This window comes from Benincasa hispida, chromosome 4, assembly GCF_027475165.1.
Source record: "Benincasa hispida cultivar pf3 chromosome 4, pf3_genome.v1.1, whole genome shotgun sequence".
NCBI classification, from domain to species: domain Eukaryota; kingdom Viridiplantae; phylum Streptophyta; class Magnoliopsida; order Cucurbitales; family Cucurbitaceae; genus Benincasa; species Benincasa hispida.
In genome coordinates, this window is record NC_143481.1 from 69,468,541 (window position 1) to 69,483,591 (window position 15,051).

A 15,051-nucleotide genomic window follows, 5' to 3' on the forward strand; every position below is an offset into this window, starting at 1 on the left:
ACAAACCAATTGTCCATTAAAGAATCAGTGGGACTTAAGGAATAATAGGTCATTACGAGGGTAAAACGAATATTTAACCTAGTCGTAATTACGAATGACCTGTGAAGGGTCGACTTACTGATGATGGTTATATCGAGTGGATATTTACAGTGAGGAGTGCAACTACTGGGCTACAGTGAAGTGTCTTGATAGTTAACGAATGTTGGTTAACTAGGTTAAAGAGTTTAGCTAGTTAATCTCGAATCGTTGGAGCTCATGATTTGTAGGTCCATTAGGTCCCTCTACTAACTCATATCAAACTAAACATTAGAATAGTGTGACGAATGAATTCAAGTTTTCGAATCTAGTTTCTTGGAGTAAAGTGTTAAATATATCCAATATATTTAACCTAATGTTTAATTATGAATTAAACATATAGAGAGAGAAAAATATATTTAAATAAGATTTAAAATTTTTTAAATAGGGATTAAAAACGGTCAATCAGGATTGATCAAGATTAGTGTGGGTTTAATATTAAATTAATTAAATTGTATGATTAATTGTTTAAATAAAAATTAATTTTTCAAATTAATTTTAAATTAAAGAGGTCAAAATTGGATCAAAAGTCAAAATTGTTGACTAGGTCAAGATTGGATTGAAAGTCAAAATTGGACAAAAGTCAACATTGTTGACTAGGTCAAAATTGAGATAAAGTCAATATTTGACCAAGTTAGTGGAAAAATCCAAGATTGATCTAGTGAAAAAATCCAATTTTTGTAAATTTGATTAAACTATTGTTGCTAGGTGTTCCCTCTTTAAGATACTAATCCCACTTAGAGTTAATGGAATTTTGAGGGTCAAATTTTCATTAACCCAAATTTGCATGTTTTGAATGATTTTGCCTATAAATAGAATGGTTCTATGAAGTTTAATCTTCTTGGCAAAAGTAGAAATTCTTGAGATTTTGAAGAACCCTAACCCTATTTCTCTCTCAAACCCTTGTCCATTTCTCTCCAAATTTTGTCATTCACCAGATCCCACCATCTCGTTCTTAGGCTGAGAATAGTCAGGAAGACTCTCGTGGTGGTCTAGAATCGATCGTGAGAAGAATTGATCATAACCAAAAAGGAATTTGGACTACAAAGGTCATATTTTCTTACCCTATTTTGGTTTTATGAACATGCATGCTTATTTCCTTTTAATTAACAAAATTAGAGTACTTAAGATCTATATTGCTTCTGCATGTTCATCGTTAACTCTTTCAATTGGTATCAGAGCATGCTTAAAGTACTCAATTCTGGTTAATTTTGAATTGATGGGTATTTACTCATGTGATGGATGTGTGCGTGCAAAAATGGTTTTTTGGTCTTTAGCCTATTTTATTTCCTTCAAATTTGTAATAATTATTGTAATTTCCCAGTGTTTAATGGGCTTTAATGTCTCTAGAACGGTCTATAAATTGCTAGAGTCATTAGAGTTGTTTTTAGGTTGTAATTGAACAATTCTGGCAAAGATGACAACTTTAATTTCGAAGAGCAAAAGCTTCCAGACTTAAAATTGCCTCCCAGACCCGAGATCCAGCTCGTTGACCCGACCCGAGATGATGCATGATATGTGTAGCAGCTCCAGACCTGCCCCGCCTTGCGTCGAACCCAGTTCGTTAAGGAGTCCACCCGCGTGTGTTTCAACCCATCCGACCCATCTGCCCGTGCGTTCTCGATGTAGAGAGTTGTGACCGAATCTCGTGTTCTATCATATAGTCCTGGAATTTTAAGTCTAAATACTTCCCACCTCGATCAGATCTAAGTGTTTGAATAGATTTACCTAATTGGTTCTCAACCTCGGTCTTAAATTCCTTGAACTTTTCAAGAGCTTCAGACTTAAAATGAATTAGGTGAATGTAACCGTACCTAGAATAATCATCTATAAAGCTAATGAAATATTCATAACCTCCCCATGCTTCAACACTCATCGGTCCACAGAGGTCCGAATGCAGAGCTCTAAGGTTTCTTTGGCTCGAAGACCTTTTCCATAAAAAGATCTTTTTGTCATTTTTCCTTTGAGACATGACTCACACGACAGTAAAGAGACATCTTCAAACTTGTTTAGAAGTCTACTTAACCAGTTTCTCAATCCTATTGAGATTAATGTGGCCAAGTCTTCTTGAATCCAATATCTAGGTAGAATCCTTTTTGCCTTTTTTTGCAGCTGGAGCCTTCCCCTTCTTAGTTTCCTTCTTTTTCTTTTGAATACCTCTATTCTTGGAGAAAGAAGGGCCATATTTACTCCCAGAAGATGAAATTTTCTGGGGTTTCCTCTTCGAAGTGGAAGCAACATTTTCTTCTGCATTGAGAAGAGTCGTCAAGTTATACTCAATCTTATTCATCATTGCATTTGTTTTGAATTGAAAAAATATCTTCGGAAGAGACTGCATGATGAATCCAACTTGACTTTTTTCATTCATAACGACTCCGTTCACTTTTGCAATATTGAAGTGAACCATCATGTTCAAAACATGTTCCTTTACGGAGGTTCCATCCTTCATTCTACAATTGTAAACGAATTTAATTGCATCATGCATGGTAGATGTGGACGGTTGTCCAAACAAGCCCTGCAAAGAGTCCATGATCTTTCTTGCAATAGCTAACCTCTTATGTTTCTTAGACAACACATCAGATATATTGGCTAAAATATAAATCTAAGCCTTCTCATTAGCTTTGGCCCATCTATCATATGCATCCCCAACTATTCGGTTTGCATTGGGACCAGGGGATGGAGGACACTCCTTTGTTAAAATGAATTAGAAATCATCTATTACTAGTATCGTATTTATATTCGATTTCCAAGTTCCGTAATTATCGCAGTTGTATAATGGATGATGACATATATGAAAAAGTAAACAAATCATTAGAGAATTGATTTAACTCTTTTTAATATAATTTATTTAGCAAAAATAATGTATCCATTCTCATTATTCTTTTGCTACTTACTTCAGTGAGTCAGAATAGCCCCCATCAAAGGGTAGTCGATTACTCCTTCACTGAATCAAGACATTCTTGACTAAATACTAATACCAGAATAGCTCTTATCCTTATAGTACTTAGTTATCGTTTATTTTGTCAAGATCTTTACTAACACTTAGTAAGTCTTGTAAGTGTATACCCGCCACTTTCAAATTATAGAGATTGAAATCAAACAAGCCTTCGAAGGAGAAACAATTGTTTGAAAATAGACTTAAGCAACCCTATCCATTTATGGAGTTCACGGTGTTCCGAATCCTATGTTACAACCCTCCGAAGGGATAGTCGTCGCTAAATGACTAGCAAAGGGTCACATAAAGCCAACCAGCAGGTGCAACATAGGAATCTCACGGTGTGACCTAATGGAAAAGACCGTAGGACGTGTTGACACACACCCTTCACCCATTTACTATGAACTACTTCCCCTATTTGCCTTGTTATTGACCCATGCAAACATTTTTCGTTCGAAGGGAGGTTGCCGCTAATAGAAACTCGAAGTCGAGCATGGATGTCACGGTGTGAACTCTTAGGGACGTAAAAGCTAGAAATAATATATCTCATATACTATTAATCTCCCATTAAAGTGTTCTATTTTCTAAAAGATTGGTATTTACTTGGTTATTAACCGACTATTATTTAACAACCTAAGTCTAGGTGATTTTTCCTAGTATAACTCTTATACCGGGATTAACCTATGATGTTTAGGTGATAAACCAATTTTATTACCTTACACCACTCATGCATGCTCATAAAACTAGGGTTATTGACTTAGACGCCAATTTGATCTCCAGGTAGGAGGTGTTCCATAAATCGTCAACTTAAGTACCCCCAACCTTAGACAAGATCTCCCCAGGTAAGTAAACAACTCTTGTTTTACAAGTAATCGACCTATTTTAACTCTTAAAAAGGTGATTGAATTACACCGGTTAACCCTAGGTGAACATGTATCTTATCTTTGTTATAGATTTTAAAATTCTAGGTCATTGTATAACAATTATAAAATAAATAATAACATTTATAACCCTATAACATTCATCTATATACTTCCTTAAACAAACATGCATCTATAACATACTTCCTTAAACCAACATGCTTTAATATAACACTTGAATTAAAACCTAGCATGCATACTATATACATTATAACACAGATAATCTATAACAAATGCATGCCACATGCTTATCCTATGGTGGAGTTTTTTTTTAAAAAACTATATATCATACTTTATGTACACTTAATCAAACAATATTATACATCACATGCATAATAAGTAAACAACACTAAAATGGACTGGTTTTGGCATTAAAAGAAAACAAACAACTAAATTATTATATGATTCAATAAGCAGCTCCCTCGAATTGGTTTCAAACACTTTGAACCAATCCAAACTAGCCAAAACCCACTCAAACCGTCTTGAAAACACCAAAAACCAAGTTGAATCGGTCAAACGGACTCAACCAGCTTGAAGATGTGAAGAAGCAAGAAGATCTCACAACAACCGATTGAAGAAGACAATTTCTTCTTCACAGAAAATTTTCTCTCAAAATTCTACATTAACGTTTCTCCAACGACTCCAATCTTCTTTACATATAGTAGATGAACATGCAAAGAGATGAAGTACGTGGCTTGTAGCTCATGCTTGGAGAATCAAAGTAGAGAGGGTAACGACCTTTGTGTGAGTATGAAGATGAAGGTAATGGAGAAAATTGAATCCCCATTTTGTGCAACCATGCAAAATCATTTTTTCATTTTCTTTTAAAACAAAAAATGATTTTAAAACCATTTTAATACAAAAATTATTTTCTTAAATTATTTTCATAAATTAATTTAATATCAAATATTAAATTAATTTTTACACAATAATCATCTTCATATATTTAAATCATATTTAAATATATTTTCTCTTGTTCTGTTTAATTTGAACGTTTCAAATTAATTTCTCAAGCTACCCTAAAGCTTATCCATTTACGAGCTAGTAGGGGGACCTCGCGGACCTACAGATCATGGGCTTCAACGATTCGAGATCAATCAGCTAAACTCATTAGTCCGATCTAACCCCCGTTTGTTAACTAATGGGACACTCCACTATAGCCCATAGTTGAACTCCCCTCACTGTAGATATATTATGTCTACTTAATAACCATAATAAGTAAGTCGATCTTTCACAAGTTGTTCGTAATCACAGCCAGGTCAAAAATACCGTTCTACCCCTGTGACTACATCTTGTTCCTGAAGTTCTTACTAATCATCTAATGAACAATTCTGATTCATAATCTCTATGAATCAAATTCTTTCTCTATCATGAGAAGGCGGAGCCCCGTTTGTTCAAGACCTGGAGTCAGTACTTACGAGAACAAACCTATCTGCTAACCCTAAATAGGGTGGGAGTGAATTCCATCTTGCAAGGCTATGTCCCCAGCTATTCATCCGGTCTTATCCCTAAAATGGTAAGCTTATTGAGTAGTGCTTTTGGACTACTCTCACCGTTTGCAGATCAAAGGATAATCCCAAACAAACAGGAGTTCATAGCTAGCTCAGGATTAAGATCGAGTTAACCTAGGTATATAATAAATAAAATAGTCAGTTTTAACAGTAAACGGTTATTATAAAGAAAAGTGACTATTTTCGTGGTCCAGTCTATATGCAAACTCATTGCATAGGATGCCCCCACTCTCATGTCTCAATATGAACGATTTGTGGATCACATCGTTTGTAGTACCTTACAACTTCTTGTAACAACTACAGAGTGAGCCGCATCTAATAGTGTTACTAGGATGAGATACCCAATTTCATCCATATACTTATTAGACCATTTAGGCTATATACTATCAACTTGATCCTGTTTATGTCACTATATAAAGTTACAACATTCAGACTATAGCCAAGGATGCGTTTATTGGATTTTCATAATAAGATGCAAAATCAACAAGTCTTTGTTATTGATAAAATATAATGTTTAACACGAACTGCGAGTTCTAAGACATTCCCAACAATCTCCCACTTGGACTAAAGCTCCAGTGAGAACAAATATATACAATATAATGTTGAGATACATAATGGAAAAAATACAATAAACTAGGGCATTTACAATACCATAGACATTCTTCCACTTGCCCTAGATTACACTACTCGGAGTCCTAGCCAACTAGGTGGCCCTCGAAAACTTTAGCCGAGAGGGCCTTGGTGAATGGATCAGTAAGGTTGTCACTAGAAGAAATTCGGGCTTTAATGTCGATTTTATACCGACATTAAAGGGCTTTAATGTTGGTTGGCAACTGACATTAAAGATAGTGTTATTAAAGGCCTTTAATGTCGGTTGCCTTTAATGTCGGTTTTAAACCGACATTAAAGGGCTTCAATAACACCAATATTACAGTCTTTAATGTCGGTTGCAACCGACATTCAAAACCTTTAATGTCGGTTCCAGCCAACATTAAAGACCTTTAATGTCGTTTCCAACGGACATTAAAGGTCTCAACATTGAAGGTCTTTAATGTCGGTTACAACCGACATTAAAGGCCTGTCAGTTGCAACCGACATTAAAGCCCATTTTTTTTTAATTCTTAACTGACATTGAAGCCCGAATTTGTCCTTTTTTTTTTAAATTCTGTTGCCGAATCCATTTTTTGGTCAAATAAGTTAAAAACGACATTATATGTCTCGTGTTGGGTCAGGAAATGTCCATCATTTTTTTATATTAAAAAGTATAAAAAAAATTGCATGGCGAGCCCATCAATATTTGTCTTTGACCTATGAATTTATCCACAAACAAGAATCAATATTTCCAATCCATTACATATACTCATCAATATTTGTCTTCCATCTATGAATTTATCCACCAAAATTTGCAAAACAATACTAGAACCAGACTTTCATAGAATACAGCTTACACCAAAGCCATCATTTCTCTCATTCACAAATATCAACTAGTACTAATTCCATGAATAAACAAGAATCACAATACCAAAATCACAATACCATGAATACAACTTCCAATAATAAACAGATCATGTCTTCCACCTATGAATTTATCCACAAACAAGAATCAATATTTCCAATCCATTACATATACTCATCAATAATTGTCTTCCACCTATGAATTTATCCATCAAAATTTGCAAAACAATACCAGAACCAGACTTTCATGGAATACAACTTACACCAAAGCCATCATTTTTCTCATTCACAAATATCAATTAGTACTAATTCCATGAATAAACAAGAATCACAATACCAGAATCACAATACCATGAATACAACTTCCAATAATAAACAGATCATGTCTTCCACCTATGAATTTATCCACAAACGAGAATCACAATACCAGAACCAGACTTTCATAGAATACTTACACCAAGCCATCATTTCTCTCATTCACAAATATCATATTAGTACTAATTCCATTCACAAAGATCATGGTTAGATAAATTTACATTCATTCTAAGCTAGCATTTACATTCTATTGAGACAAAAAAACAAGAATTACATCCTTACAAAAATCGGCCAACAAAACTTGCACATTGGGTCCGAATTACGTCGATCTCTCCTTGCGTATATGCATCTTTTGTATTGAACTACAAAAAGGAAAAAAAAGAAGAAGATAAATTCAACATAAGTTTACATCCATTTATTAAATTAAAGCTAGTACTATATAAAAAATAAATAGTTTACGTACGAGGCTAGTAATGGGAGTAGTAGGATTTTGCACTATTTCGTGTATATACTTTTGCACATAGTACCCGCATCCTACAGAATCTAATTGATGAGGGCACTGCATATAAAGAAGTTGAAAACAATTGTTAAATTGTTATAAAGAAGTCGAATGAACATAAATTGTTAAAAAATGAATACAAATTTACCTTTACAGGTTTCCATTTTGGAGAAGACCGATAGTATTGGAGATTGTGCTTGGCTTGCCATGTTTTCAATCCACTAAATAGTTTTAAAACATTAGTTAAACATAAATACTTCAATTAAGAGCTAAGAAAGTTCCATTACACTTACATATTTATAACTCCATGAAAATCCTCTTGAACCTTGCTTCGAAGAAAATCCAAAACATAAACATAATTTTCTTGTAGATTGATTACAATCAATATCCAATGATAACTATAATAAGCAACAATTTTGAAATATTAGTACGTGTATAATGAAAATTAAAAATAACTTAAGAACTTGTATCTACTTACCCTGTGTTATATGAAATGAGGACTAATTGGTCTAAATTAGCCAATTCTAGTTGATTGGCTAAATTTCTGGATCGGATATCTTGAGACTTCACGTGTGGCGATATTCTTTCTTGATCAATTATAAAAAACTTCTTCATAATATCACGACCACATTCAACCCAAAGATACCTAAACAAAGTAAAAGTTATTATTTATCAACATGAAACAAAGTATACATGAGTGAATCTAGATGAGTAATACTTACGCAATGTATGTCAAAATACACATGTAGCCTATTTCAAACATATTGCAATATTGGAGCAGATCATCGCGGCCTAAATAAATAAATTTGTCTCTTCCAAATATATGCTCGTCCAAAGAGATACGGATCATGTCTACATCGTTTATGTTATGCATGGCATGTCCATTCAATAATTTGATAGTACCATTAGCGTTAGTATATTTGGAGTCTTTATTCCATTTTTTGTTTTATCAGGAATATCAAGAAACGTGCCAATAAGATTTGCACATACATTCTTTTCAATGTGCATCACGTCTAAACAATGTCGCACGTCAAGATACTTCCAGTATTCTAACTCGAAAATAATAGATTTTTTCTTCCAATAAGTTGAAGTGCTATCTCCACTGTTCTTTTCTTTGATACTTTTCTTACCAAATGAATATTGATACTTACTTGTTTCTACAAGAATTTATTCCCCACTCAATGGTTCTGGACCAAATTCTAATTCTTGTGCGCCATTAAAAGCTTTCTTTTGTTTCCTATATGGATGATGGTGGGGTAGAAACTTGCGATGCTTGAGATATGCCATCCTCTTCCCTTTTGGTAAATAAGTAGATGAAGTATTCTCTCCACAAATTGGACATGCATAATATCCTTTAACCGTACAACCACACAAGTTACCATACGCAGGAAAATCATTAATGGTCCATAATAAAATGGCTTTAAGCATGAAACGTTGTTCTTCATATGCATCGTAACATTCTACCCCATCTTTCCAAAGTTTTTTCAAGTCATCTACTAATGGAGCTAAATAAAAATTTATGTCATTTCCTGGTTGTTTAGGACCAGATATTAGTACAGTCAACATAAAAAATTTTCGCTTCATGCACAACAATGAAGGTAGATTGTACGTCACTAACATCACTGGCCAACAACTATATCTATTACTAAGATCTCCATGTGGATTTACCCCATCTGTCAAAAGAGCAAGATGAAGATTTTTAGGTTCTGACCTAAACTCTAGCCATAAATTGTCTATTTTTTTTTACACGATAGGGCATATTTGGGATGTTTTAATAAACCATCTGTTTCTTTTTTTTTTTAGCATGTCACGTCAATAAACTTGCTGTTTCTTTACTTCGAAACATTCTTTCAAATCTCGGAATTGGAGGGAAATACCACATGACTTTTGCTGGGATATTCTTAGCCCTTTCGTTTAAATTTTTTTGAAGCTTCCATCTTGACGTACCACAAATGGGGCATACATTTGCACTAGAGAGTTCTTTTCTAAACAAGCAACAATCATTTCTACATGCATGAATCTTCTTGTACTTCATTCCAGGAGTACCCAACATCTTTTTTGCTTCATAAGTAGAAGTTGGAATTTCATTAGGACTAGGTAATATGTCATGAATTAATTCCAACAACTCAGTGAAACTCTTATCGCTCCATCCAAATTTAGCTTTTAAATTATATAACTTTACCAATGTAGATATTTTGGAAAAAGTTTTACAATTTGGGTTCAATAGTTTCTTCGCATCATCTAATAATTCTTCAAAATTATCGAATTTTCCACTAAAATAGTTATTGTATGCAGCCTTAAACATTCCAATTGTGTCATCAACATCAACATCATCCTTATCAACTTCATCTCTTTCACTAGTAGACACATTTTCATTGTTTCTCTTAATCGGTAATGATTCACCATGAAAAATCCATGTCTGATAACTTTGATCTATACCATTAAAAAATAAGTGTTTTCTTATTTTCACATCTAGAGTCTTTGCATTAACACACTTCAAACATGGACAACTTATGACATTCGGTATATTTGAATGTTGTAGAATATTTTTAATAAACACCTCGACCCCTAAACCATACTCAGCTTACATTCTATTCATTTTCATCCATGACTTATCCATGATTGTAAAATATGCAACTTAATCTACAAAAAAAAAAAAAAAAAAAATAACAAGGGAAAATTTAAAAGCATAAAATTATGATTGTAAAATATGCAACATCAACAAATTTAGAATGACTAGACTTTTAAGATAAGCATCTTATAAATATTACCTTGTCTTTGTTATTAATGTTGTTATGAAGTCCTTTTTGGGTTGGGTGCACCTTCTCCACTTATCAACCTTCTTAAAACACGTCCAATGCAATCTTCCTATCTTCCTTGCAAATCCCCAAGAATCAAAATTTAGTCTTACACGTCAAACTTGAAAGTAACAAATGAAAAAGTTCACTCAAAATCAAGTATTGAATCAAAACAAATATCAATCCAAACAAATATCACAATAAATCGTGTCCTTAGATTTTGTATGAGTCAATATCAAGGACTCAGTTCCTATCGATGAAAAGAAAAGCAAAAACAACAAAATTCCAGGGTTATTCTGATCGATAACGTTGCAACGTTACATTCTGTCTTACAGCATTGGTCGAGCATCGGGCAAAACCAAATCACAAGCGTTGCGACGCTGAAGCAGGGGCATTTTGGTCTTTTTGACTCCTTTGAAGCCCAAATGCTCAAATCACCTCCAAAATGCTTCAAATTAATCCCGTTCTTCACTAAATCGACAATTCTATCTCTTGATTGCTCGGTACCTACAAAATAGGAAAATAAACACATACAATCCAATAACGGGCCCGAATTAAGCTAGGAATAATAGCTCTTTTTTAGAGCTATCACATAATTAAGCTATAATCTCAAACCATTAAACTAGAATCTCGAAACTAACATACCTTAGCAAAGATTATAACATATGGTCACACTCAACTTTGACTTAAGATCAAGCTAGAGTAGCAATATAAAGAATAAGATTAATAGAGTTGTGAGGCACTTGGATAAACAAATTGAGTCAAAATCTCTAAAGTAATGAAAGTATAGTCACAATTGTTCTTCATATAAAAAATTTTCAACTACTTTAGTTCTCAAAGAGTCAGATAAGGAACTATTAATCACAAGAAAAATGAGGTCATCCCTTCACAAAATATCATAAAACAATTTATAAAAAGGAATATGCGACGGAGTTAGTAGTTACTCCATAGTTCTTGACCCAAAGTTAGTAGTTACAAAGGATCCAACTTCATTAACAATAGGAAAAATATTACATACTACATATCAAAACAATTACTCCATAGTTCTTGACCCATAAGTTAGTAGTTACATAAGTTGGTAGTTACATTCTACTTGCACTATAGAAGCCATAGTAGACTTAACAAAGAGTGTAAAGAAAAGAAGTATATTGGTGATTTAAAATACTGTTTTAAATGTATTATCCCAAAATAATTTAATTAAGTTTAGCAAAAGTACTTATGTCTTTTCGTGCTCGTAACTTTTTCTTCTGTTATGTCATGTTCTAAAACTTGAAAACTGAAAGAATGTTCAAACCAAAAATCCAAACTCCACAACAAAAGTTAACAGAAGTAATCAATCATGTTTTGTTTCAATAGAGCTCACATAACCTTCTATTCAAAATTTTCAATTGAATGCCGTATTGGAAGCACAAAAAAATTAAAAATTTTCTAATATGTCAATCAATATTCATGTAGTTCCTTTAGTTAAGAGAAACATAGATTGCAAATTCCTTGCAGTAAAAATCAACTTCAACTAAAAACGTAGATTGCAAATTAAATAATGGGAATAAGGTTACATAACATGTTTTTTTCTTGTAAACAAATTAATGATTTAGCAACACAAAAGAATAGGTAAATCACTCTAATAACTTCCTCTCCCCTCTCTCCTCCCCAATTTCATAGGAGCTGATGATTTCAAGTCATACCTCTAAAACAATAATTTATGTTTAATTTATGATTAAACAAAATTCTAGGCTCAAAATTCCAACACTGCTCAAACATGAAAGGAGTTGCAAATGATCAGAGGTTTAAATAATCACCTCTCACGGAAGAGAAGGAGATCGACGGCGAGCGAAGAAAGCTGAAGAATGATCGATGGCGAGCGAAGAAAACTGAAGAATGATCAACGACAAGCGACGGCGTGAAGGAGATTGACAGCGTGAAGGAGATTGATGGCGAGTGAAGAAAGATGAAGAACGATCGATGGCGAGCGAAGAAAGCTGAAGAATGATCGACGACGAGTGAAGAAAGTTGAATAACGAGTGACGACGTGACAAAGATAGGGTTTGGGCGTAAAGAAATCAAGAAGGAGCGCGATTTAGGGATATATTATTTAATAAAATAAGAAAAAAAAACATTACACCTTTAATGTCGGTTTTAAACTGACATTAAAGCCCATCTTCAATGTCGGTTTAAAACCAACATTAAAGATCCGTTTTTTTTTAAAACCGACATTATACATCCAATTTCACTTTTTCTAACCGATATTAAAGCCCGAATTTCTTCTAGTGTGTCTTCAGAGGCTATCTTTGTGACGAGCACATCTCCTCTGTGTACGATCTCCCAGATGAGATGGTACTTTCGTTCATTGTGTTTTCCACACTTGTGACTCTTGGGTTCCTTTGAGTTAGCAACTACACCACTGTTGTCACAATACAGTGTGATAGGTTAGTGCATATTTGAAACAACTTCCAAATCAACTAAGAATTTGCGTAGCCATACTGCTTCCTTAGCAGCTTTGCATGCAACCATGTATTCCACTGTTGTCAAAACTTTGCTTGATGGTTCTCCAAAATATAGCTCCTCCGTTAAGAGTGAAAACTGATCCTAAGGTAGATTTCCTGGAATCTACGTTAGTCTGAAAAACAGAATCAGTGTATCCTGTAAGGATCAAATCCTTAGGTCCATACACAAGCATATAGTCCCTCGTTCTCCTAAGATACATGAGGATATTTTTGACAGCGGTCCAATGACCATGTCCAGGATTAGATTGGAACTTGCTGATGATTCCAACTACAAAACATATGTTGGGACGTGTACACAACATAGCGTACATCAAACTCCCAACTATAGAAGCATATGGAATTCTGTTCATCTTCTCAACCTCTTGAGGTGTCTTATGACATTGTTCCTTCGACAAATGAATTCCATGCCAGAAAGGTAATAAACTTTTCTTGGAATTTTGCATATTATACCTTGACAATATCTTGTCAATATTAGATGCCCGAGACAGTGCTAATGTTCTATTCTTTTGGTCTCGAAAGATCTGTATTCCTAGAACATACTGAGCATCACCCAAATCTTTCATTTGGAACTGTGATGCTAATCATCTCTTTACATCAGCAAGAAAACTTGTCTCATTCCTAATGAGAAAGATATCATCAACGTATAGAACGAAGAATGCAGTTTTGTTGACTATCTTCTTGTATACACAAGGTTCGTCTGTTGGGATTGGTGTCCTAATTCTCCCTGAGTCTCGTTGTTTTGTAAAGATACACATTGTTTAATGAATAAAATAAGTGTTATTTAATTCTACCATTTACTCATATCCAATAAAAAAAACTCCTTGGTTATCTTATGTGAACTTAATCATGTATATGTGATATACAAGTGGATCATGCCTTAAGTGATAACCTAAATAGACCTGTAGGATAAGGATTAAGGTGGGATACCTGATCCTAGTGACACTAAAGATACGACCCACTTTACAGAGGTTTGCAAATGTTGTAAACTACTTTAGATGGTAGATCTTGACCATTCATGTGGAGACGTGGAGCGAGAGTGTCCTATCAAAGAGTTTGTATAAGAACTGAACCATGAGATGACTAAACTCTGTGTATAACGCCGTTGATACTAGGGACTTGCATCTCACCTAAATGACCATAGGTGACACGACCTCAATCCTGAGTGTTTTAGGAACTTCTACCTTTGAGGGCGGTCCTTTGATTAGTATGGGTGAGAGTGGCCAGATTGCCAACTTAACATGCCTACCTTTTTGGAGATTGTCTGATCTGGGAGCTGGGAACTCAATCCACAAGATGGAATTCACTTCTTTCTCGAAGTAGGGATAAGTAGAGAGATCGCTCCCTTAAGGGATAATTCTGGGGCTTGAACATAGTGGCCACAACTTCTCTTTGGAAGAGAAGACTCAGTCATAGTAGGACTATGACTTATGATCATGGTAACTGTGAGTTTAAAAGGAATGGGTTTCTTATTTTGAAAAATGATGTTTTACAAAAGATTGAAAAATGTTTTGAGTTTTTTCTCTTGGCACAAAGAAACTCACATAGTCGTTAAGTAAATTCAGATTTACTAAACGACGGTTGGGCGAGCTAAACGATCGTGCAGAGTAGAGCTAAATGATCGTGCACTATTTACTAAGCGATCACATAGTTTTGCTAGATGATCGCTGGCCAAGAGTAAACGATTGTGTAGTGTCTGTAGACGATAGACCGAGCTAAACGATCGCATAGCTTTTGCTAGACGATCTCATAGCTTTATCTAAACGATTGGGCATTGACCTATATGATAGGTCTCAGCCATCTCCCACTTGCCCAGTCGTGTACGCGATCGTTGTTTCTTCCATTCGTCTGCCTCATACCAAGTCCGAACAGAGCCCACCCTCTGGATTCTCACACTGTTAATATGAAGGTTGCCTTGTTGGTGGTGTCAGACTCAACTCGACAACATCGAGGTTTTCATGAGGCCGTTCGTGGTGCTGTGGAGGCCGTTCGTGTTGCGGAGGAGATCATGGCTGAGGAGATTGTTGAGGACGAGCGCGAAG

The 15,051-nt window shown here is 34.6% G+C and overlaps 1 protein-coding gene across 1 annotated transcript; it reads right to left on the reverse strand.

The window, feature by feature from the left end:
• Nucleotides 1–2,155: 2,155 nt before the first annotated feature.
• On the reverse strand, nucleotides 2,156–2,605 carry LOC150036919 (uncharacterized). The gene has a single exon (XM_090313271.1). It carries the CDS (start codon nucleotides 2,603–2,605, stop codon nucleotides 2,156–2,158), a length of 450 nt encoding a protein of 149 aa, XP_090169397.1.
• Between the last annotated feature and the right edge of the window lie 12,446 nt (nucleotides 2,606–15,051).

Bases quoted from the DNA above. Each gene is read 5' to 3' on its own strand.
- LOC150036919 (XM_090313271.1), bottom strand. From the start codon at position 2,605: ATGGACTCTTTGCAGGGCTTGTTTGGACAACCGTCCACATCTACCATG.